The 25,337-nt window shown below is 57.7% G+C and overlaps 1 protein-coding gene and 1 long non-coding RNA gene across 3 annotated transcripts; one reads left to right on the top strand and one right to left on the bottom strand.

Annotated features, from left to right (window-relative positions):
- Positions 1-6,851: 6,851 nt before the first annotated feature.
- Positions 6,852-18,968, bottom strand: LOC309388313. 2 transcript variants are annotated; one of them, XR_014174749.1, is made up of 3 exons: positions 18,879-18,968; positions 11,819-11,892; positions 6,852-7,186 (listed from the first exon to the last, which is right to left on the bottom strand). It is a non-coding gene; the product is annotated as an uncharacterized lncRNA (long non-coding RNA). The 2 variants fall into 2 exon arrangements; XR_014174750.1 differs by lacking the exon at positions 6,852-7,186 and adding an exon at positions 10,006-10,445.
- On the top strand, positions 17,168-24,524 carry HIC1 (HIC ZBTB transcriptional repressor 1). Its single transcript, XM_081945521.1, has 2 exons — positions 17,168-19,456; positions 20,707-24,524. Exons 1-2 carry the CDS (start codon positions 19,405-19,407, stop codon positions 22,836-22,838), a joined length of 2,184 nt encoding a protein of 727 aa, XP_081801647.1. The 5' UTR covers positions 17,168-19,404; the 3' UTR covers positions 22,839-24,524.
- Positions 24,525-25,337: the final 813 nt, after the last annotated feature.

Below are 25,337 nucleotides of genomic sequence, written 5' to 3'. Positions count from 1 at the left end.
TGAGGACAGTTCATCAGAGGAACAGAGGTTGCCTCCAGAGGTTGTGGGAGATGCTCCATCCCTGGAGATTTCCAAGGAGAGGCCGGAAGGCCGTTTGTCTGGAGTGGTCTAGGCCTCCAGGGCAGGGGTTCAAACTCAAGGCCTGGGGGGCTGCAGGGTGCTTAGGAAAAGCCTGCAGCAACTCTGCCAGTTTTTCCGAGTTTTGCGTGGTTCTCCCAAGCTCCATTTTTGCTGGCTGAGCCCTTGGGCCACCACAGGCACCCCGACATGAGTGACATCAAGCTGGTCACGCCCACTCCGGCCACGCCCCCCATCCCCCCCAGGTGAAACACAACCCTGAAGCGGCCCTCAATGAGATCGAGGTTGACCCCCCCCCCCCCCGGTCTTGGGTCTCCTACTTGAGCAGGGGGTTGGACTAGAAGACCTCCAATGTCTCTTTCCCACTCTGTTTCCCTGTTTATTCTGCTGTGCTGCTGGGAAATGTGATTTTAACCCAGGGATTCTTAGCCAGAGTTATTCAATTTTCCCCGTAGAATCCCAGGGTCCGGGTAGCAAATCAGAGCAATAGAATGTCCTGCTCTGGGGTCAACCTCCTAGCCAAGGCTGGAGCACAGCAGTTGTCTCCACAAAACTTCCTCCCCTGAGCTGAGCTTCGGGACCAGCGACCTGCAGGAGGGGAGGCGGAGGGGAGATACCACAGGAGGAGCCTTCAAGCCTCAGAAGAGAGAGAGAGGGAGCGAGTTGGTTCTCTGTGGCCCCAGCAGCCTCTCATGCGATGCACGCCTGGCCTTGAGGGAAGGGAAGGCGAGACGCTGCCTAGGAAACCACCAGAGAGGAGAGGCAGGAGCCCAGGCGCTGAGCGGGCAGAGCAAGAAACCCAGGAAGGGCCCATCCTGATGGGTAGGCCATGAAAAGTGGAGGCTGGGAGTTTGTCCTTTCAGAGTTGCAAGATTCTGCAAGTCTTTGATGCAGCTCAGGGGACTGGAGAAGGCTAAAACATAGGAAGAAGAGCGGTTGCAGGAACCGGGCCTGGCTAGTCTAGGGAAGAGAAGGACCAGGGGAGACACATAGCAGAGTTCCAATATTTGAGAGGCTCCTCCAGAGAGGGAGGGGATCAACCTCTTCCCCCAAACAGTAGAAGCAGGACAAGAAGCAACAGATGGAAACTAATCAAGGAGAGAAGCAACCTGGAACGAAGGAGGAATTTCCTGACAGTGAGGACAATTAACCAGAGGAACCACTTGCCTCCAGAGGTTGTGGAAGATGCTCCATCACCGGAGGCTTTTAGGAAGAGACTGGACAGCCATTTGTCTGGACTAATATAGGATTCGGTCTGACTTATTCGTGGACCAGAGGTGCATCTTGTTTTACATACCATGACATGGATGTGGCTGGCATTTGCACCAACAGAAGGGAGGATTTGTAGCTCAGGGTGGGGTCCTTGCTGCTCTCTGAGCTGGGTGGTTTCCTTGCAGATGTTTCATGACCCAGCTAGGGAACATCAACAATGCTAGAAGGGCACAGGGTTTGCAGGGGGGAGGGGGAGGACTGTGGGGTGCCCTCTGAGCTTAGTTGCTTTCTTACCTCTCATTACCCAACTAGGGAACATCAACAATGCTGGAAGAGTTTGGAATATGCTTCCTTGTTTACATATAGTAGTTTGCCCGGCATAAACAAGGAGGAAACCCCACCCTCCCTTACACGGATAACGTTACCTATTTGGGTCATGAAACGCCTGCCAGGAAACCACCCAGCTGGGGGAGCCCCGAGGAGGCCAGGCGAGCGTAGTTGCTGAGAACAGGGAAACCGGCTCTTCTTCTCCCTAGGGAGACCGGAAGGGGAGCAGCCCCCAAGACCGAAGCCGCTCGTTTGCCTTCCTCCTTCGAGGGCAAGAGAGGGGAGAACCGCTCCCCTGGGGGTTGGAGTACCTTTAGCAGGTCAGAGAGGGATGTGTGAATGTTGACCTTTACTGTGCATGTCTTGATTTGGGGAATGAATCCGGTAGCACGAAGAGGCCTAAATGAAGGGCTGTTTTGTAAGACGATGGCATTGAAAGCTGCCTGCTGAAAGGGACAGTTGTGGTGAATTATGAAAACAAACCTTTGTGTGAGAATATGAAATGGCTCAATGCGGAGCTAAAGAAGACTCTGACGGTTGCTTAACCTAATGCAGGCTGAACAGAACAGAATGTGGAAGAGAAAGGAGGGGAGAAGTGAACAGAAGAGAAAGGAGAGGAGAGGAGAGGTGATAGAAATAGAAACAGAATAGAGAACAGGGCAGGGCAGAACAGAACATAATACTTTATTTGGCCAAGTGTGACTAGACTCACAAGGAATTGGTCTCCGGTACACAAGCAGTTGGAGCATATGCAAAGCAAGAGAATAAGGATACTATAATGATGCCAGTAAGAGGAGGGAGTAAAGGAGATAGTAAGAAGGATAATACTACTACAGCCACCCTACATAGACACAGACATTAGGCAGCACTGTGAGACTCAGCTGTTCAAGAGAGCGAGGGCAGGAGGGGGGAAACTGCTTTTGTGTTTAGTTGTTTTGGCAGGCCATGCCCTATAGCGCCATCCTGAGGGGAGGAGCTGAAACAGTTTGTGTCCCGGAGGGGGTGGGGTCTGCGGATGTTTTCTCAGCCCTCCTTTTGCAACATACAGAACTTCGAGGGAAGGCAGGCACCTACTGACAGATATCAAAGAAATTCTCTTGGCGACCGTAGGGGAGGATGAGGCCACGTCATAGGCTGAGAATCTGACTAATTTGCAGAAAATCCTGAAGCCGTTGTAGGATGCAACCAAATGTCAGCCCCGAAGCTGGCCTGGCTGAGGCCACTTTGAGACTTGCAGCGCTGGCACACTGAAGAAGAGGGACAGGGAGAGGGTAATGGAGACGTTTGTAGCCAAACCAAAAGACTTTCTCTTGAGAACCAAGAACATTCCTGCAGGTGCTTGGAAGGAGGGGACTGGACTCACCTAGCAACTGGACAGCATTCTCATTGGACGGATTGTTTTGAGAAAGTGACAAACTTTTACTTTTAATTAGGGGGAAACCAAGGGAATAGTCAGAGTCTGTTTTCACCAGCCGGTGCCAACATGACATATCCAATAAAATTATTCGTTGAGGAATTTACCTGCCTTAGAGTTTTGTTTGCTACAGGTCTGTTACTTGAAACCCTGACAGCGAGAGATTGGCTCTGCCACGGCCGAGGAATTTGGGTCTGGCAATGGAGGCACCGGAAGGCCTCATACAGAAAGAGAGCAATACAGTGGCTGAACCTCCTCGGAAGGGAAGAGATGGAGGATGTCAAAGATCGGGTGGAAGGTAAACGAAGGAATGTTTGTGGGAAAAGACAGGAGTGTCTGTGCCCATGAGTGGCAATTCTGCCCACGTTGCAACACAGGGTTGGGGGGAGGGGAAGAGGGGCAACAGAGAGACTGGAAAGTTGGGAGCCTGAGGGAGGAGGAGGGTGCTTGAGACGTTGTGCGATGCAACAAGGAGAGTTTTGATTTTTGAAATTTGTGCATCACCTCAACAGTTCAAGTATCTTGTTCTAAACTTGGCCACTTTAATACCTGTGGACTTCAACTCTCAGAATTCCCTAGCCGGCAATGCTGGACCCTTCTGGTCTACACCATTGGCTGTAATTCCTCAGTGAACGGTGCCATCCTCCCTTCCACCCAATTCACTCAGAAACCTGTCAGGGCAGGGCGGCTGTTTCAGAGAGCCTTTGGCTCCGGCACCCTCTGATGCCTACATCTACTTTAAAGATTAGGTGATGGTGTTTTAAACCATGGGGCAGCAATGATCGGAATGCAGCGTTGCAGGCTAACTCTGCCCACAGCCAGTGGTTCGATCCTGACCAGCTCAAGTTGACTCAGCCTTCCATCCTTCTGAGGTCAGTAAGATGAGGACCCAGATTGTTGGGGGCCAGAGGCTGACTCTGTAAAGTGCTTAGAGGGGGCTGAAGAGCCCTGTCAAGTGGAATATAAGTTTATGGGCTATTGCTACTGCTAGACCAGGGGTGTCCAGCCTTGGCAACCTGAACACCTGTGGACTTCAACTCTCAGAATTCCCCAGCCAGCCATGCTCATTTTAGCTATTTTGCGTTTCCCCTGGCTCTTCATTCCTTTTTTGGGGGGGGCATTTCTCCCCCCCCCCCGCATAATCCTGCCTACCCCAAAAGCAAATGATATTGTGGTGGGCAAGACTTGCAGAAGACCACCCAACCCCCGCCCGGGAGGTAAAATAAGTCTCAGTGTTTGGATTCCGTGGGACCCCTTTGCTCGGAATTAGCCTCCAGGAAGCCGTCTCTCCAAAGAGCGGAGCGCCGGTTCTGAAGCGGCCACGAGCAGCCTCTCCCGCCCAGGGAGAGCCCCTCCGACTGGGGGTGGTGGGTGGGGAAGCCGCTTCGCACTGGCACTCAGGAGCCTTGGAGAGCTGCCACTCACCGGGAAGAAGCTCCGGGAGGCGTGGGGGGAGTCGGCGCGGCGGCTGCGGTGGGACAGCCGGCAACCAAACTCTGGAATGAAACCTCTGGAAGAAATCCGTGGCAGGAATTCCGTCCCCGCCGCTTTTGCCAAAGGGATGGGGCAACGCAGAGTAGGCAAGGCCGCCTCCCCTCCCTCCGCCACAGCCACAGCCGCCGCCGCCGCCGCCGCCACCGCGCTCCCTCCCGGACACGCGAGGCTCCTGAGACACCCTCCAGCCGCTGGCCCCGAAACGCCACGGCGGCCCCTCCTCTCGTCCTGATGGTCCCAGGCAGGGAGGGTGCCCGCGGGCGCAGGGCTTCATCGGCGGCCTGTGCTGCTCTCCTGTGGCAGCAACGGGCATTGCGGGCGGAGCGGCGAAACCAGGCGAGAGCTCCCTGCTGCGGGCTCTGCTCACTCTCCGCCCGGAAAGTATAATTTCCGAATGAAAGTATAAATACATTTCTACAGGCGTATAAATCCTTCCCTTCCTCAACATCCAGTCAGAGCTGAAGAAGCTTCTTGGGTGAGAAGGGAAACGTCTTCCAAGAACCCCCACCCCCACCCGAAAGTCCAGTTCCTGGCAGAAGATGTTTCATAACATCAGAGTCGGAAGGGACCTTGGAGGTCTTCAAGTCCACCCCCCCTCAGGAGGCCAGGACCGTTTCAGGCCGTTTCAGACGGCCCTTCTCTGCGCTCTTTCTAAAGTCTCGGCGTCTTTTTTGTATCGTGCTAAGTGTGATCTTGCCAAAGCATAAACAAAGCGGCACTAAAACGTCACCTGTTCTTGGTGCCATCCCTTTGTTGGTGCAGCCTAGGGCCGCCTTGGCTCTTTGGGCTTCTGCTGCTGCACCCGGCCGGCTCAGGCTTCAGTTTCAAGCCTCTTTGTAGTCTCACGGCTGCCCTGAAAAGAGGCACCAGCACTGGACCAGCTGGGGGGGCAGTCTGGGGAAAGGAAAAAAAAGGAGCTTCATGGTGTTTTCCATCCATTTGTAATTATCTAGATGGCCTGGCTTGAAATCTAGAAGTAAAGAATTAGCAGGCCACCCATGAGGCATACTAAGAGTACTTTCCCATTTCTCATGAAGGGCTGCGTCTGCATTTGGCCAACCTCTTCTTCCTTCTCCCTTGCCACCTGAAAATGACTGATATGTCTCCCCATGGGGTCCCCGGTGCACTCTGAGCTTGGTGGTTTTCTTCCAGATATTCCAGCTAGGGAATATTGTCAGGGCTACAAAGAAAGGAGGTTTGGAGAAAGGAGGGGGGAAGAAGAGGAGGACTTTGGGGTCCCTTGGTGGTCTCTGAACTTGGTGCTTTTCTTGCAGACATTTTATGACCCAACTAGGGAACATCACCAGGGCTAAGATATTGCAAACCCAGAATTGATGATTTTCCTAGTTTGGTAGAGAAACATCTACAAGAAAACAACCAAGCCCATGGAGCACCAAGGACCCCACAGTCCTCCTCCTCCTCCTCCTCCCTGAACACCCCCCTCTAGCACTGTTGATGTTACCTACTTGGGTCATGAAATGTCTGCAGGAAAACCACCAGGCTCAGAGAGCACCTCCACAGCCCAACCTGAGCTCCCAATCTTCTCCTCCATGTGTCTCTGGTGCTCAACTGTTACCAGGATGAAGAGGTATATAGGGAAGAGGTGGGGGCCCTGGGGGATGGGGCAATAAAAGTCACCTGGTTCTAAGGGTTAATGAAACAAAGGAGACCATCGTAGAGTTTAGAAAGAGCCGGCCTGATCCTACTCCACATATCAAGGACGCAGCTGTAGAAGTGGTCAACAGTATTAAGGATCTGGGGGGGCAGATAGCTACCGTATTTTTCGGGGTATAAGATGCACCTTTTTCCCCTCAAAAAAGAGGCTGAAAATCTGGGTGCGTCTTATACACTGAATACAGCATTTTTTGCCTCCCGAAGCCCCGCCCCCCCCCTTCACCAAAATGGCTGTGCAGAGCCTTATGGAGGCTTTCAGAAAGCTCCTGGGGGCTGGGGAGGGCAGAAATGAGCAAAAAACGGGCCACCCCCCCCAGCAGCACTCTATAAGCCTCCATAAGGCTATGCATGCATTTTTTTTTTGACCAAAAATGTTTGTTTTGCTCTTCCTCCCCCAGCGCTTTGCAAGCCCCCCCCCCCCCAGGCTATTCATGCCTTGTTTTTGGGAAAAAAAACAGGCCCTTTTTCCTGAAAAACGGGCCGTTTTTGTGAGGTTTGCAGAGTGCAAGAACTTTTTTTTCCTTTTGGAAAGCTCTTTAACTGATGGATGAGAATTACATTGATCAAGTGCTGGGCCAGCAGAAACAAAGTCTTAGGTGCTGCAGATTGTCAGCGATTTCCTTCTCCAGCACATGGATAAATACACCTGGAAACATCTACCCACCTACCTACTCTCTCTCTCTCACTACCTACCTACTGTATCTCTCTCCTTCCCTCTATCTACCTACTTACTCTTTTTTAAAAATTGCCTCTTCAAAACCTTGGTGCGTCTTACACTCCAAAAAATACGCTAACAATCTGAATTGGTATCTCCACACGTCATCATGATTGAAGTATGAAAACCAGCACCTGCAATTCCCGAGTCAGATGAGGAGGGCACATCTCTCTCCTTCTCTCCTGGCCACTTTTAGAGAGGCACAATTGAGTGTTTTAACAAACTGCATCTCTGTTTGGTTTGGTGGCTTCAGCGCCTCAGATAGAAAGTCCCTAAAGAGAGTGGTGAGGACAGCCAAGAAGGTTATAGGAAGCTCACTTATTTATTTATTTTATTTAGTTAGTTTGTCAAACATGTCAAGATCACGTGAAGTGTTAATACCACTTTATAATGCCTTGGTAAGGCCACACTTGGAATACTGCATTCAGTTCTGGTCGCCACGATGTAAAAAAGATGTGGAGACTCTAGAAAGAGTGCAGAGAAGAGCAACAAAGATGATTAGGGGACTGGAGACTAAAACATAGGAAGAACGGTTGCAGGAACTGGGTATGTTTAGCTTAAGAGAAAGAAGGACTAGGGGAGACATGATAGCAGTCTTCCAATGTCTCAGGGGTTGCCACAAAGAAGAGGGAGTCAAACTATTCTCCAAGGCACCTGAGGGTAGAACAAGAAGCAATGGGTGGAACCTAATCAAGGAGAGAAATTTCCTGACAGAACAATTAATCAGTGGAACAGCTTGCCTCCAGAAGTTGTGAATGCCCCAACACTGGAAGTCTTTAAGAAGATGTTGGATAGCTATTTGTCTGAAACGGTATAGGGTTTCCTGCCTAGGCAGGGGGTTGGACTAGAAGACCTCCAAGGTCCCTTCCAACTCTACTATTGTATTGTATTATATGTACGAGATAATAAGCATATATAAGTATAAACATGGACATGAACACAGGAAATGGGTACGAATAAATGGGGACAATAGGACAGGGACAGTAGGCACGCTGGTGCACTTATGCACGCCCCCTACAGACCTCTTGGGAAAGGGGTGCAGTCCACACTAGACAGTTTAAAGTAAAAGTTTCGGGGGTTTGAGGATGTAACAAGAGACGGGTAGGGCATTCCATTCTTCCTGTCATTCAGGATGCTGTTTCTAAGTGCTATGTGCTTAGAGCTCAAAGCATTGTTAAGAGACCCCACACATCCACTGGTCTGTTTCTGTTGCTCCCCTCTGGGAGGAGGTTTTGAAGTATTTCTAGCAGGACTAACAGATTCTGTAACAGCTTTGTTCCCTGGGCCATCCGACTGGTAAACTCCCAAGATTCATTTTTCTTGCATGTGAGTACATCCCACAAGACTGTGTTGTTTCTCTGTGTCGTATATGTGGATACATGCATATTTTATTTATTTATTTATTTACATTTATTTAGTCAGTCAGTCAGTCAGTCAAGTTTGTGTCGTGTATATTGGAAGTGGGGACCCTTTGAGAGCTGCATGCAATGAAATTTCATTTTACTGTATCCCGATTAGTATGCATTCCAAGCAGTGACGTGCAGTCAGGTGAGGCAGGTGAGGCAGGTGAGGCACAGCCTCACCACTCTCATCATGAAAAAAAAAAGTAAAAGGAAAAAGCTGAGCTAGTTGCTGCCTCACCGTGGATGACTCTGCTTAACCTCACTGGTGCTCTCCCTCCCCAAGTGTAGTGACTTCCTCCCCAGGCCCCCATTCATTTCTCTCTCACACACACACAGCTGGATAAAACTATATAAAAATCTAGCCCAGCTTCACTGATTACAAGTTTGAAAAGGCAACCTGGCTCCACCTGCAATCAAACTACACTTGGGGAGGGAGAGCACAAGTGAGCACTGAGGAGACCACAGGAGGAGGCAGGAAGCCAGGCAAAGAGCCATGCTATAGTACACACACTTCCCCCCAGCCTCTTTCTTTTGGAAGGCTCGGCTCCCCTCCGGCTTCTCTGCCTCTCCTCTCACCCCAGCCTATAGTACACACACTTCCCCCCAGCCTCTTTCTTTTGGAAGGCTCGGCTCCCCTCCGGCTTCTCTGCCTCTCCTCTCACCCCAGCCTGCCAGCAGGAGGTGGTGGGTGGCCTTTATTGTGTTCCAGGCATTTCCCACCCAGACATCAGGCTGCATTTGCAATGGTGGAGGTGTTTGGGAAAGGCAGCAGGGGAATGGGGGGGGGATGGCAGAGGAGCTGCTTTCAAGCCACTGGAAAAGATATCCAATCCAACTTTTGTGTTTGGGGGGGTTTGTTTGAGAGTGAGTGAGAGAGGGAAGGGGTAGGAGAGATAGTCCAATCCAACTTGTGTGTGTGTGTGTGTGTGTTTGAGAGGGGGAAGAAGGGAGAGAGGGAGGAAGGAGGGGAAGGAGAAGAAAAAGAAAAAGAAAGAAGGAGCAAAGGAGAAAAACAAATGCTGTCGCTTTAAATTGGAACTGAGCATGCCTGGCTGTGGAATTCTGAGAGTTGAAGTCCACAAGTCTAAAAATATTTGAAACCCAGCACTGTGTCAGTGCCTCACCAGTCATAAACCTCACCGCACGTCACTGATTCCAAGGGACAATAAAGTCTCTCCCGTTGAATGGCCAAAGCAGGAAAGGCTTCCCAGATCCTCTGCTGCTAGGATCCCACTGCAGGAGGCCGAAGGGTCACACTGACAAACACCCAAATAAAATGAACCCAGGGAGGGGCAGGGAAGACCCGGTCGCCTTCCACCCAGTTAGTCAACCCTCACTGCCTGGTCGTGTTTGGGCAGGTCATTGGGCCTGAAAGGTGGATTCCACTGGGACCGGCTGGCCTACTAAGATCACTCCACTACTGGCCTGTCCAGAAGGCTCTTGGTGGGCAAAGGAGAGCCCCAGATGGGTCAAAGCACTGGGGCTGTCCTTGCTGGGTCCAGAAGCCACGTTCTCCCACAGAGGACCATGAATGATGGTTTAACCCTGTGGACGGGGAGAACTGAGGCGTACAAAAGACCGAAGACCTGCTGGGAAGCCCCTCCCCTCCCCCCTCCCTTCCTGCCTCCCCTGCCAGTTCCCAGGGCCGTGGAGTCTGGTGGCCTTGGAATGCGCCTGGACCTGCCCCAGTCCCCAAGGCTTCCCGTGGGAGCCCCTCCCGGCCAATGGCCCTGGCTTCCCTGGCTGGCCCTCATGTCCCCCAAGGTCTCTCTGACCTCCGGATGCATCTGCCTGGCTGCGCTCGGCCCATCCTGCACTCCTGTTCCGATCCCCCTTGCCAAGGGCCTGTCAGGGCGGTGGGTGCGAGCCAAGCGGAGGAGATGGGCCTCTCCCTGGAGAACATCAGCCTGTGACACCGCGGCAGGGAATGCGCCCCTCCCCACATGTGGAGCCTCCCTCTTGCCAAGCTTCCCAAACAGGATATATATATATATATATATATATGGCAAAAGCTTCTTGGCAGTGGGAGTCGCCTTCTGGGGGCCTGCAGAAGACCCTCTTCAGCCATCTTCTTCAGATCCAGGGCCAGCTGTGCAAGGATTATGTCAAGGGGGGAGGAGAGAAGCGTCTGGAGGTGTGAATAGAGGGGGGGAGACGTAAAGAGTTCACGCATCAGGAAGCCAGGTGTCCTCCCCCACCCCGCTCTCCCCAAAAGCACCCACACTCCCCGAATTAGGGGTTCGGGGGTCTGCAGAGTTCTCCTAGCCACGGGTGGGCAACCCCCCCCCGTTCCCCCTCCGGGCCGCAGCCCTTGGCATCTCCCAGGCAAAAGCTACCCCCGCGTGCGCGCGCCCCCCCCCCCACACATCCCGACACACACACACTGGCGAGGCACCAGGGCAGCCGGCAGGAAACTCCGCAGCGCCTTGGCCCGGGGGGCTCCAGCCTGGCTGCGCGCGGAGAGCGGGTCGGTGCGGGCAGCCAAGGGCCTGCTAATGGAAGCCAGGTGCTGGGGGCTTGGGGAAAGTTCGGAAATCGGGGCTTGTATCCTGTCCAAGGAGGCCGTCCGGGCCGGCGTCGGAGCATGCGCCCCAGCCACAGCTGGCGGAGAGGCAGAGGCTCCCAGCATCTGGCCTGCCTCGCTTGCCTCTGATTAATGGGAGGGAGGGAGGGAGGGAGGGAGGGAGGGGACGGGCGCAGGAGCCCCTCCAGTCAGACCGCCCCACCACGAAGCGCTCCAATGTGCTGAACTCATCACGGAAACCGTGCCCTCCCTGTGCCCTTCCCAAAGCGAGCCTCACTCCCGGGGCGAACCTTCGCTCTAGATCCCCCGCCCCCTTATTTATTATCACGCCGCTGACTCCGCGCTCTCATAAAGGATCGCTTTCTCTCCACCACCACCCTTCGCCTGTGTTCATACGGATGTCCCAGAGCCGGCTGGGAAGGAGGGCGGGGTGGGGGCGGTGCAAGGGTCCCAGCTCACACTCCGCAGCAGTCTGGGCTCCCCTTTCAAATCACCCAGGAAATGCTGGTGGTGGGACGGCGGGAAGAGCTTTATGGGGTGGGGGCTCACCCAGGCCTTTCTTTGGAGGAGGCGACTCTCCCTTCTGTGCGCCAGGTATCCCCAAAGCCCCCGTCGGAGAGGCCCGCGGAGTCCGGAGGGCTCGAGGGTGACCTGACCGTAGCATCACCAGGCGGTCTGTCAGGGCTCCACCCCGCCAGCCCCTCCCGGGCAAAGCGAGCCTCTGCCCAGCCGACCTTCCCCTCGGATGGGGGTCTTTTGCAGCGACCCTTGACACCGCAGTCTCGTAGTCGCTCTGTGCTCCCCCAGCAGGAAGGCATCTGGCAATGGGCAGGAAACCTGCTGGGGGCGCCCCCCTTCCCCGAGCAGGGCAACCTGAGATGTCAGTCAGGGGGCTCCGCAGAGCCTCCGGGAGGCAGCTGTCTCCACGTTGCAGGGTTGGGGGGGGGTGATTTATACATACCAGGCCAATAAATTACCTGCACGGGGCCTCGGGGAGCCATTCCTTGTAACAGCCGCTGCCAGACCTCGGAGGCTTCTTTCCAACAATTAGCTGAAGACAAGGCGAAGAGAGGGCAGAAATCCATTTCCAAAGGAGGGTGGGGCTAAGCCTCCGCTTCCCCCCACTCCCAAGTCTTCAGCTCACAGTTTTGCTGCCTTTAAAATGGTCACCTCGCCTTCCGGACGGGGGGGGGGGCGGGACGGGGGGGAAAACGACACAGACCACCTCCCTGGATTCTGCCCCAGACGACTTGCCTGCTGTCTCTTCCTGCCAACTGGACCGGTGGAAGGGACCGCTTGGGAGAGGCGGACCTGGGGGTGCCTGGTTCCCAGGGGCCTTGGCTGCACAATGGCCCTCTTTCCCGTTGCAGAAAGTCTGTCTCTCCTGCCCTCTGCCTGATCAGAATAACAGAGTGGGAAGGGACCTTGGAGGTCTTCTAGTCCAACCTCCTGCTTAGATAGGAAACCTCATCCCATTCCAGACAAGTGGCTCTCCAGCCTCTTCTTAAAAGCCTCCAGGGATGGAGGGAAGCCCTTCCACTGGTTAATTGCCCTCGCTGTCAGGAAATTCCTCCTTCTCTCCTTGGTGAGCTTCCCTCGGCTGCTGCTCCTTCTCCTGCCTTCAGAGCAAGAGAACCTGGTTGCGCCCGGGGCTTGTCCTGCTTCTTCACACCACCCCATTCCCTCTCCCCAACCTACAATGAGACCCCTCCAGGTTTCTCTGAGGGAAAGAACCGTCTGCGCCTCAGTGCTCCCCAGCTGGAAGGAGAAGGAGCAGCTTTCCTGGGGTAAACTGAGGCACTCCAGCGGGGGTGGGGGAGACTCAGAGAGGCTTTTCCCTAAATGCACTTCTTCCCCTTGGGAGATTCTGCAAGGAGAAATAAAACCTGAGCTAATATTTGGAAGCAAAGAAACAGCCTTAGTAAGTCCTACCTCTGTTCCACCCCCCCACCCCACCCCACCCCACACACCAGGGTGGACAAGGTTGAGAGGCAGAGGCTGGTATTCAAAGGTAGACTGCTCCTAAGGAAGAAGCTTGGTTTAACCTTCCAATAAGAAAGCTCGCTGTGGCTGATCAGGAAGGCGATCTTTGATCTCTTCGGGTGAAAGAGGTTTTCCTCTGTACAACCCAGGGGTGAAATTCAGCAGGTTCTGACAGATTCTGGAGAACCGGTAGCAGAAATTTTAAGTAGTTCGGAGAACTGGTAAATTCCACCTCTGGCTGGCTCGCCCCATCTATTCTCTGCCTCCCGAGTCCCAGCTGATCAGGAGGGAATGGAGATTTTGCAGTATCCTTCCCCTGCCACGCTCACCAAGCCACGCCCACCAAGTCACACCACACCCACCAAGCCACGCCCACAGAACCGCAGTAAAAAAATTGAATTTCCCCACTGGTACAACCGCCCCCTCCCCCCAATAACCGGGACTCTTTTGCAATGTTTCATTTTATTTAGATCACAGGTGTCCAGCCTTGGCCACTTTTAAGGCCTGTGGACCTCAGTTCCCATAGCTGGCTGGGGAATTCTGGGGGCCCACGGGTCTTAAAGTCACCCTGGTTGGACACCCCTGATTCCAAGAGTCTTTAAGCAGAGGTAGCCTTGGTCTCTCTGGGGAGGGAAGGAAAACACCCCTGACCCCCTTTTGCCCTCCCAATCCAGAGACCCAGAAGCTGAAGCCCATTTGGGGGTATTTGCAATCAGCAACCCAGCTGCCCAAAATAAACAAGGTGCCCAAATTGCCTCTTTCCTCTTTTCCATCCTTTTTTTTTTTGCAGGATGGGAAAAATAAGAACCATCAGGATGAAAAGTTAAAAAGCAACCCCCCCCCAAAAAAACCCCAAACAAACAACAAATCCAATCGCTTCAATTCTTGTGAATATGTACAAATACAAACCCTCTCACACACATACACACCCCTCTCCCATTGAGGGAGTACGCCAATGTTGTAAACCTCCCCAGGTGTGCAGGGCGGTGCAGTGGAAGAGCTTCTACTAAGAAAAGCTCATCCCTGGCTTACAACGATTGGCACTGAAAAAGTGATTTATGACCATTTTTCACATTTACAACTGTTGCAGCATCCCTGTGTGTGTGTGTCAGTGACCAAAATTTGGACACCTGGCAGCTGGTTCATATTTATGGCGGTTGCCAGGGGTCACATGGCCCTTTTTGTGGCCTTCTGACCAGCGAAGTCAAGGGGCAAGCCAGATTCATTTAACAACCGTGTCATTGACGTAACAACTAGATTAGAGATGGCTAAATATTGGGGACAAAACTGGGATATTCAACAAAATGAGTGGTATAATGAAATTTGGAGTATGGCAACAAATGATAAATTGACAACAGAAGTTAAACTTTAAAAAGTGATGATTAAAGTAAATACATATAATGAAATATGGGGAGATTTTATGAAATCATTGTTGGTGGAAGGCAAAGGGAATAAACCTACTGAAGAATATATGTTGTTTTGGAGGGGATAAGGGCACAATTGGAATATATATTGTATATCTAAGAAAAATAAGGGGGGGAGGTCTCCAGCGGGTGGGGGTGCACTGCAATATGTTTTTTTCCTTTTTCTTTTGCCTGTTTTTCTTCTTTGTATTCAATTATATATGTACTTTGTATTATTTGTGTTTTTTTTTTAAAAACTAACGTAACAACTGCAGTTATTCACTTAAGAACTGTTGTAAGAAAGATCATAAAGTGAGGCAAAATTAACAACTGTCTCACTTAGCAACAGAAATGTTGGGTTCAGTTGTGGTCATAGGTTGAGGTCTACCAGTGTTAACGAGCTAGTGAGGGATGAGCAAGTAGATTTTTGGGGCTGGAGCCTATTTCTCTCTCTCTCTCTTTTCAAGGCTTCTGAGCTGCACTGCTGGCCAGCCTGCCTGGGGAGGAGGAAATGGGGGTGCTCTCCCCCAGACTTGTCCTTCTTCCCCAGAAACTCCGGTTCTCAGTGCCCCAGCTGAGACACAGACAGCCCCAGATTCCTGGCCAACTGCCTTCCCCCCCCAGACCCCACGAAGGCAGAAGGCAGGGGTCTCTGGTGCTGCATAGCCCAGTCGGACTCTAAATGGAGGCAGCTGAAGCCCCACAGCCTGGGGCTGCCCCTTGTTGCTCAAGAAAGCAGGATGGAACGGGGGGGGGGGGGAGGCAGGGGGCACAGTTGTAGCTCTCCTGGCAAGGCCAACCGGGTGTCCCAGCAGCTGGGCCAGAGGACCCCAGAAGAGCAGAGGCACCCCAGGATATGGGAGAAACTTTCTCTGGAGCCCTCTCCCCTCCACCCCCCCCCCTGCCTGTGTCTATAGGGAGCCCAAGGGTCTCACTGCCTGCCTTTGAGGGGGCCTCTGGCTCAGTCAGGTTGGTGTGGAACTCCCTCTCTGCTCCTCCTATACTGGGGTGGCCCTGGGGTCCATGGCAGGCTGGACTCTATGGCTACCTCGGGGGTCCCTAGGAGGAAAGAGCCCCGTGGTTCTGCTTTAGCCTTTGCCTTTTTTTTGGTTTGTGTGTGTTTGGGGGGCGGGGGATGGTGCCTAGACTGGTCATTGCAGTTTGCGACCCTGGGCTGGGAGAGCCCATCAGCCCCAGCTGGATTTGGGGCCTCAGGTAGGACTAGAACTCAGCTCTCCCCGGTTCCAGCTTCAGGCCTTAACCACTACAATGAACATCCTTTCCTGGGTTTTTCTTGAGGGTGGGGGCGCGACATCAAGGCCCGGGTGCTGACAGAGTTCAGACAAGCATGGCTGCCCTCCCAGGAAGGCCCTCTGCCGCATCCCCAGGAAAGTCGGGATCGGTGCCCTTTGCTGCCTGGCATAGTTGCGCGCGGCGGCCTTCTGCCCCCAAGCGCTGCTGCGTTCGTGCAAGAAGCTGTGGGAAAAGGGAAACGAGAACCGCGGGGCTGTGCAACCCCCCCCTCACCCCCGCCACGCACCGCAGTTTCCTCTGCCCATTCTCAGCCTCCCCCCCCCCCGCGCGCACAGCGTCTACTTTCGCACCGGGTCTGGGAGGTCCGCGGGGTCCAGAAAAACTGGTTCTGGGGGGAGGCCGGGAGGTTTCCGCGTGGACCCTCCTTCCAGGTGAAGTAGCGGCGGGGAGGGTGCGGGAGGCGGCGGGTCTGAGACCAGGTAACTCGAGGCCGTCCGAGGATGACGCCGCCCGCCCGGAGGCGACCGATGCAGTTTCGTCCTGGCAGGGCCCCTATGCCCTTCCCTCATTCCCAGGGCTGCTAGATGGCTAAAGAGAGCGTCCACGGCCTGCAACAGTCTACCCGCCAGTGGAGGCGGCTCTGCCTCGTCGCGCTTGCAACGCCCTGTGGCCCTGCGAACGAGCCCGTCTGCCAGCAGGAAGCCCCGGGCTGGGGGAATACCACTAACCCTAATCCTCGCCAGTTCCTGTGGGGCGCAGCGAAGGGAGACGCAGAGCCTCCCCTGGCCCCCAGTGGAAGCTTCTAAGCACCACGAGGTTGGGGGACAGTCCCCGCAAAGCCCACCCGAGGTGGGGCGGGTCCCAAGCAGGTGAGAAGCGGGAGAACCACGGCCATGTTCTGGCCGTCGGGGCCCAGAACGAGTCCCTGGGAGGAAATCTTTAGCCGAAGCCACCGCACCAGCGGCCTCTCTCCCTCCTTGGCCTGGCGTGGAAGGAGCGAAGCGCCTCTTCGGAGCTTCTTCGAGAAACAGCGGTTCCTCCCCCGCCAGGTCCCTTCCACTGGGAACATGTCCGTGGAACGGAGCTCTCTTCGTCCCGCCAAAACGACAACGGACGGCGGGACACGGGGGGGGGGGGAGAGCAGGCGAACAGGGAGCCCACCACTGATTGCATTCCCTTATTTAGCGAAGTATTTACTTATTGAAGAGTAGAGCTGAGGCGAGAGTGTGTGCATGTGTGTGTGTGGATTCTGGCCCTGCAGGTCTAAAAGGTGGGTGGGGGGGAGGGAAGGGCTGGACCGCCACAAGGGTTCAATTCGCGTTACAATCGATCGCAGCCGCCTTTGGAGTCATAGTAAACGTTTCCGTTGTCAAGGAATTTGAAAGACGGGGCAGCCAGAGGTTTGCAGGACTCCAACCAGCCCCGAAAGTTGCTTTTATGATCGTCTCCCCCCTCCCCCCCCCAATCCAAAGCCATTTTAAAGAACATCTGTGAGTCTTCATTTCGTTCTAAAAACTCATTTACTGTCTGGTTGGACTTCAACTGATATTGCGGCCCCTTAAAAGTTACTGCAAACAACCTTGTTAGTATCGGATCGAAAGGCGAGCCGCAGAAGTCCCTAAACTTCCTACGTTTTAAAAAGTTAACTCTATTCGAAAATATTTGGAGGAGCCGAAGGGAGGGAGTGAAAGTTAAAACGGCCCAATAACTTACACAGGCCACGAAACTGGAATCGGTTTTTATTCGTTACCCAGTAAGGAAGCCCGGAGCGAGAGAGTCGTTGTCGGTTGAACAAGATTATTCCACTTTCGGATTTTATTTTATTTTTCTTGATTGTTAGTGAGCGCCGCCGGTGAGTATCTTGAAATACCCACCGTTTTTCAGGTTGAAGTGGTAACGAAAAATATCTCAGTACCAGAAAATCAGGAGTTAGGTTTATTTAAAATAAATAAACAAAACGTTTCCCTAACGCAGAAGCTTCAACGAAGAACATTTACGCAGCGCCGAGATTCGCATTTTCAGCCTCACTAATGGCCTTCTTGGGGGGGGGGGGGGAACGGGGCGGAGGCGGGACACCCGAAGCAGCTCTATCTTTTAAAGGCCCCGTTAGCGAGCCCCATCCGGAAACCGGGGTGTCGGAGCGGGGGCAGGGCCTGGAGGGGTCTTTCATCCAGAGGGAGGGGGAAGCAGCGTCCCTGTCAGCGCGGAGAAAGCGAAAGCGAAAGCAACCTTCCCTTTCAGCCCTCCGTCTGCCACACCAGAGGTCGAGACTGCAGCCCCCCTCCCTCTTCTGCGGAATCGGAGGCCCTGGGAAGGCAGCCTTTTATCTCCCGAAAAATCACTTCAGTTTTGTTAATCAGCTTCATAATTATCCCACCCATTTTTTTTCTTTTTCTTTCTTTCCTTTTTTATATTCTCGCAAATGCGTGAAATCGAGGGATGCTTCGGCCACGTTCCTGGGCCTGCTTAGATATTTTGGGCCCGAGAACAAGGCAGCCTCTTTCTTCCCCGGGACTGTTTGGCCCCGAGAAAGATCGGGGGGCGGGGGAGGTTTCTTACAGACATGGGGGAGGCCTTTGGGCTGAAAAGAGCCCCCGCACCAGATTTCCACGACGTGGCCCGGCAAAACTGCCCATTTTTCTGCCCAAACAGAAATTCGCGTCCGTCGCCTGCATGGACAGAGAGGTATAAGCTGTCCGGAAAGAGGCCCTTAAAGGGGGGCAGAAGCGAGGCCAGAGTCCCTTTCGCCTTTCCGTCCCGCCCCCCTTTTTCTTGCTCTTTGAAATCGTCGGAAGGGGGGTAGCGCTCGGGGTGGCCTGTGCTCCCCTGGCCGCGCCTGTTAGAGGAAGCAGCGGAGGGCCCCGGATGCGAAGTCACCAGAGTCAGAGGGCCCCTAAAGCGCCTGCCAGATTGCCCAGCGGGCCTGGGGCGGGAACCCGGAGCCACGAAGGCCCCTTCCTGCTCAGGCTCTCTCCGCCTGGACACAGACCCAGCTGGAATCGCCCAACCCGACCACGGAAAAAGAGTCCCGAATAAAAACAATATTATTTGGGTGGCGGGGGGGGGGGGATTATGCCTTCCCGCACTTTCACACACACACCTCCCCCGACCGGCCTGCCCCGGACCCTGAGCAGTGCAGCGAGGCCTCCGAAGCAGGATTTGCCGCCTGATCAGCCGAGCGACCGCCAGGGGTCGCCGCACCGGCAGGAATTGGGGGGTCCCTGGGGGTGGGCGGGAAGCGAATTTCTTGGCCGGAGGCCGCGGGACGAGTCAAGACCACCGGGGACCGAAGGGAAAGCCCTGGCAGAGGAAGGCCGGCAGGAGGGAAAAGCGGACGGGTCCGCACAGCGCCAGTTTCGCCCCGCTCCAACCGCCCCGTCCTATCCCAGAGACCCACCTGGTGGCCGAGCGGCCGCGCGCCCCTGGCTCCAGCCGGCTCTCCCGCGCGCCGGTCCCCTCGACGGGGCGGTCTGGGCTCCCGGCAGAGCACGGCTGGTCCTGCTCCGATGGGCGCGCCGCGCTGGCCCCACCCTGCTCTCGGGGGCCCAGCCTTCCCCTGCCTGCCCCCTTTGCCGGGAGGGGGTCGCGGCGCGGTCTCCTCCCCGAGGCTGCTCCTCCGGGACCCCGCCGGTGGCTCCTCCTCCCGCCGCTCGCTTCCAGCCCCGCTGCCCGCCCGCTCGCCCGCCCGCTAGCTCGGCGCTCGCTGGCTGGCTGGCTCGGAGGCGGAGGAAGCCGCGGCGGCTCCTTGAACACGCCCGAGTTCAGCCCGGGGTCAGGCGGAGTTCGCGGCCCGGCCTTTACCTTTTCCGCCGCCGCGGCGCTCCCGGCACATGGGGACCAGCCGGCGCAGCCTCCACCAAGCGGCCTGAGGCGCTGCGAGGGGCGCAGAGCAGCCGCCGCCGCCGTGGCAGCCGGGCAGAGCCATGCGTGTGCACGCCGACCTCGCCTGCCTGGCCGATCCGACGGGACTTCCAGGTAAGCCGGGGCCGGGGCGAGCGGGCGGGCAGACTTCGGATTTCGCGCCTCTTGCCCGCTCCCCAAGCAGGCTCTGCCGGGCAGGAAGCGGCGGCCGGCCGGGCTCCCCGCGGGCAGATTCCGAAGTCAGCGGAAGGAAAGGAGCCGCTCAGCCCGAGGCATCGGGGCTCCGACCAGTCCCCGAGCGGCGGCTCCTTCTGGGGAAGCGGGTGTTGCAGCGGGACCCTGTCCGCCTGGCTGTCCGCCTTTCTCTTTCGGCCCCGGAGTCCCGGTGGAGCCCGGAGCCCTCTCGCTCGGGGAAGGGCCTACTGCGGCCGTACCTCCTTCATCCTCCCGCGCTGCCTTTGGCGTCCTAGCCCAGCCGAGGCGGTAGTAGCGCCGCCATCCGAATCCTTCAGCCAGGCTGCCCGTCCCGCGAAGCTTTTGACCGGCGGCGGGGCTGCTCCTGCCGGATTTCAGGGCGGCTTTGGGGGTTTGGGCAGCCTTGTCCCGCGCAGGCCAGCCGCCGCACCCGGGGATCCCTCAGCTGAGTAGGGATGCCGTCCAGAAGGAGCAAGGTTAGGGGTGCCGGACCAGAGTGGGGGGGAGGCTCTGGCGAACAATGGCCGCGAAGGATGGTCGCAGCGGGTATAAGAAGCGGGTTGCCCACCCACTGGCTTGGGTCGCAGGGCGGTTCCCTAGGCAGGCGGACCGCGGCCGTTCGGGCGCAGAGTCATCCTGCCAACCGGGCTCCCCGGTTCTTCTCCGCTCAGGCCTGTAGCCTCCTCCCCCCCAATCCGGCCACTCGCGGTGAATTGAAGACCCGGGAAGCTAACGGCGCCCTGCCTTTCCCTCGCTCCGTTGGGCGACAGGCAGAGAAACGGCGCCCTGATCCAGCTGAGTGCTTCGGGGCAGCGCCGAGCGGGCCGGAAGCACCAGGGGTCCGCGTCCGTGGATCTGTCCCGTCGGCGGAGGAGGGCGGGGGAGGCGATGCGAGGCAGTTGTACCGACGCTGCCCCGCCAGGTGTGAAGCCCCACCCGGAGGAGGGCGTGCGAGGCTGTGATCCGGGACCCACCGGGACTGAGCCCACTCCTCCTCCCCCTCCTCCCTCCGCCGCCTAAGAGGGAAAGCCCCTCTATAAGGGGAGCCGGCGGGCAAGACGAGGCGGCGGAGTGGAAGAGAGGCGCCAGATTTCTGGGCCTCGGCGTGGCGGGCGAGCTCGGTCAGCGCAACTAAGGCCCGCTGGGCTCTCTCTGCTCCACCCCCGCAGGCGCAGCGATGTTGGATACCTCGGAGGCGACGGGCCACTCCCGGCAGCTGCTGCTCCAGCTCAACGCGCAGCGCACCAAGGGCTTCCTCTGCGACGTGATCCTGGTGGTGCAGAACGCGCTCTTCCGCGCGCACAAGAACGTGCTGGCGGCCAGCAGCGCCTACCTCAAGGCCTTGGTGGTGCACGACAATCTCATCAACCTGGACCAGGAGATGGTCAGCCCGGCCGTCTTCCGCGCCGTCCTCGACTTCATCTACACCGGCCGCCTGGGCCCCGACGCCGATGGCGAGGTTGAGCCGGCCGGCGGCGCAAACCCCGAGCCCGCTTTGGGAGCCGTCCTGGCCGCCGCCAGCTACCTCCAGATCCCGGACCTGGTGGCCTTGTGCAAGAGGAAGCTGAAGCGCTCCGGCAAATACTACCAGCTGCGCGGCGGCGGCGGCGGGGGGAGCTTTTCGGCCTCGGCGCCCTTCGGAAAGCTGGCCAGGGGTCTCCGCGCCGCCACGCCGGTTATCCAGAGTTGCTTCGGGGCTCCGCCGCGGCCGGTGGAGCCAAGCAATCCACTCAGCACCCACTGCGGGGAGCTGTACGCCGCCGCCGCCGCCGCCCACCCACACGGGCTGTGCCCCCCGCTCTGCGGCCTGGATCTCTCCAAGAAGAGCCCGAACGGACCCTCCCCGCAGCTGCCCCCGCAGCCTCCGTCCGAGAGCCGCCTCAGAGCAGCAGTGGAGAGTCGCGAGGGCATCCTGCCGCCCCGACCCGAGAGTCCGGCCTTGCTGCCTCCCCACGCGGCCTTCGGGGAGCCCGGCTCCACCGCCCCTCTCCAGGCCGCCTTCCCCCACCTGCACCATCGCGGCAACGGCGGCAGCAGCCCCGGGACAGAACCCAGCGCTCGCGTGGAGGTGGCGCCCGAATTCCTGTACCGCTGGATGAAGCACGAGCCGCTGGTGTCGGGCTACGTCCTGGATGAGGAGGAGGAGGACGACGACGACGACGAGGGCGACTGTGGCGGCGCCCGACGGGAGCAGAGCAGCGCCGGCGAACGAGAACTGGAGCCCCAGGCCCCGTCGCCTCCCGGGCCGCCCCCGCACCACTACCTGGAGAGCGCGGAGCCCGACGGGGAAGCGGAGGACCTGGAGCCCGACAAGAGCACCAGCGAGGAAACGGGCTGCAGCAGCGGCGGCCCTTCTCCCGCGGGGGGCAGCCTGGAGCGCTACCTAGGCTACGAGCCCGAGAGCTTCGGGGGGGACAACCTGTACGTGTGCATCCCCTGCGGAAAGGGCTTCCCCTCCTCCGAGCAGCTGAACGCGCACGTGGAGGCGCACAACGAGGAGGACGAGATGTACCGCAAGGAGGCGGCGGCGGCAGCGGCGGCGGCGGGGCAAGGCTCGCCCTACCTGGACAAGGCGCCCCCGCCGCCCGCGCCCCCGCCGCCCCCGCCCCCCTCGGGGGGCCCGCCCGGCTGCGACCTGCTGCGCCCCTACCGCTGCGCCTCCTGCGACAAGGCCTACAAGGACCCGGCCACGCTGCGCCAGCACGAGAAGACGCACTGGCTGACGCGGCCTTACCCCTGCTCCATCTGCGGCAAGAAGTTCACGCAGCGCGGCACCATGACCCGCCACATGCGCAGCCACCTGGGCCTGAAGCCCTTCGCCTGCGACGCCTGCGGGATGCGCTTCACCCGCCAGTACCGCCTGACCGAGCACATGCGCATCCACTCCGGCGAGAAGCCCTACGAGTGCCAGGTGTGCGGGGGAAAGTTCGCCCAGCAGCGCAACCTGCTCAGCCACATGAAGATGCACGCTGCTGCTGCCGCCGCCGCCGCGGCCCCCGACGGGAAGCTGAAGCTGGACTTCCCCGAGGGGGTGCTGGCCATGGCGCGGTTGGCGCAGCAGCAGCAGTCGCCGCCGCCGGACAAGGAGCTCTTCCACCACACCTCGCACTTCTTAGCCGCCGCTGCTGCAGCCGCCGCCGCCGCCGCCGCTGACCCCAAGGCCGCCCTGGAGAGCCTCTACCTCGGGCTCAGCCCCGACAAGACGGCCGAGGTCTTTGCTCCGGGCGCCGTAGTGGCCGCCGCCCACCACCTGCACAACGACCACCACGCTCGGACCATTGGCCGCTTCTCGCCCCCCTGAAGCCCCCCTGCCCGGGCCTGGGAGCCGTCCTTGGTGCCCGGGGCAGCTACTCCCGGAACTGGCCCCCACGGGGCTGCCGCCGGCACCAGGACCAACTCCCGGCTGCGAGCCCGGCTCTTCCGCTGCGCTTCCGCGCTGCCCTTCCCTCCTTTTCCGTCTCCCTCGGGCCCTCCGCCTGGCCAAATGCAGCCACTCGTCCCTACCTCAAATGGGGCCCTCCGCCTCCGAGCGCGGAGGTCCCTGGCTGCAGCGGAGGGGGCGCCGGGCAGGGTCGCACCTGCGCCAAAGGGAGAAGGGCTTTTTCCATCGGGCGGGTTCACGCCTCCCCCCGCTGGAGAAGAGCTTCGGCTTGTAGGGACCAGGAAGTCCGACGGGTGAGCCGGACTGAGCCAGTCGCCTCTCGCCCCAGCCTGGAGAGGACGTAGCAGCATAGGTAGCTGGCAGGGGCAAGCCCTCCCCCCATTTCGGCTGCCAGGTTGCCTAGCTGGGATTCGAAAGCTGCAGACCCTGGAGGGGGGTGTCTATGAATCACAGCCCCCCCTTCTGCCTCGGGGAGGGATGGAGAGGTGTGTCAACCCGGCCTCCTGGCGAGATCCTCCCAAAACGGCTCCTGAACAGGTGTGTTACCCCGCCCGGAGGCAGAAGATGCTCGCAACGACCCCCCTCGGGAACTCAGGAGCAAAGCTTCGCGGGAGTGGGGGGGGGGCGCCTTCTTTTGGCAGCCAGAGCCTGTCCTGCCTTCCTGGGCAGGGGAGAGCCCCCCCTCGCCAAGGCCCTCCAGCCCCAGAAAGCCCTAGAGGCTAAGGCAGGAGCCCCAAAATGGCACCCCTCGAGACGCCTGTCCAATGGCAGAGGAGCCCTGCCCGGCCTCAAGCCCCCAGAAGAGGGTGGTTGGGGACCGTGCAAAACCCAGTCGCCCCCTTGGAGGGTCCTTGCGAGTGAGCTGGAGCCGCTGCCTCGCAGGGAGGGCGGGAAGGTCTGGGGCAGCTGTTTGAAAACTGCTAGTCCGCCTTGGGATGGGGGGTGGAGGGGATTTCCTCAAACTTGTATTGCAATGTGAAAAGGAGAGGGTGCCTCTGCCCCCCCCCCCCAAGATTGTGGGTCAAAGGGAGTGAAGGGGAAGGAAGGTGGCAGCCCCCTATCTGGTCTCCAAATGTAGCCCCCCCCTCTCCTGAAGACCCTGTCTTGTTTCCAGGACCCCAATAATGCTTGACAAGGACAAAAGACCACCTGTTTGTCTGCTTCCTTGAGGATAGGGGAGCGTCATCTGGGCCTTCCCTCTGTGGGGCTAGCTACCTGCCATTCAGCCTCTGCTGCACTTATGGGGGGCTCTAGGCCGGCCCACCCAGCTGCCCCTCTCCCTTGCCCCACCCTTGACCCCAACCAACCACGGAAAAATGTGAAACTGCTCTGTCTTTGCACACCCCTCCTTGCCTCCCACCCTGCCCTCCGTCTTCGTCTGAGCCAGCTGCCTCTCCCCCCAGCCCTGAGAGGATCCAGCGGGAGTCCCCCCCCCCAGAGGGGGACCCCTACCCAAAGGAAACTCAGCACCCAGAGGGGCAGCCATGCGTGCCTTCTGTAGCCTTGGGGAAGGGATGCGGGGTGTTTTGTATCAGAATCCAAAACCAAATAACATTTAAGCATCCCAGAACAAAACAAAGCAATAAAGTTTTTTTTAACACTGCTGCCACCATCCAGGCCTCTTCTTCCTTGGGTGGTTTTGTGGTCGGGATGGGGGGTAGAGCCTGAATTTTGGGGTGCTGCTGCAGAACGGATGCTCTTTTAGGGAGAAACGGGGGCCTCAGTAAAGCAGGAGGGGTTACCGCAGTGCATCCCGCCTCCCCCTTTCGCATGGGGGGTGTGTGTGCGTGAGAGAAGTGACGCTGGAGGGAAAGCCGGTGCCAGAGGCTGCGCTGGGTGCCTCTTCAGTGTCAGAAAGTGCTGGGGAGGGGTAGCACAGGTGCCTTGTCCTGTTTGCACAGCTGAGGCAGGAAATGGGAAGGGGTCAGCTCTCCCCACGGACCCTCACGCTTGGCTGCTCAGAGGAAATTCTCCCCCACTTCCTTCAGATGCTGAGATCTCGCTGAAGAGCCCAGCACCGGCCACCAACAACTGCTGAGCGGCTGTTCCGCCCACACCCCAAGTGGCAGCCATGCTCCCGTTTGATGCGTGTGGCATGTTGCCTGCTCCCTACACACCGCACACGCCTCTTGCACGATGGCCGCATAGGCCCTGAGCACTTTGGCCTGGCCCGGCCATCCTCAGAAGGGCTTCGTGGATTGTACTGATCCAATGGCCGGCTGGTTTGGTTGGGGGTCTGCAGGGGGGTTGCGCCAGAAACCACGGCTGGTCCTCCGTGTTGTGGCAACAGCCCAAACGGGGCTCGGGCCCACTTATGGCATTCGGGTGGGGCGTCTCCCCCTTCAGCAGTTGTCCACAGTGGATCTCTTGTCCCGCGTGCAGCAGTCTCCTGCAATCGCCTCCCCCCCTCCTCCTCTC

The sequence above is a fragment of the Natrix helvetica genome (genome assembly GCF_964273705.1).
Source record: "Natrix helvetica genome assembly, chromosome: 2".
In the NCBI taxonomy this organism is placed as follows: Eukaryota; Metazoa; Chordata; class Lepidosauria; order Squamata; family Natricidae; genus Natrix; species Natrix helvetica.
Note: the sequence above shows the minus strand (reverse complement) of the source record. Positions and strands in the feature narration are given on the sequence as shown.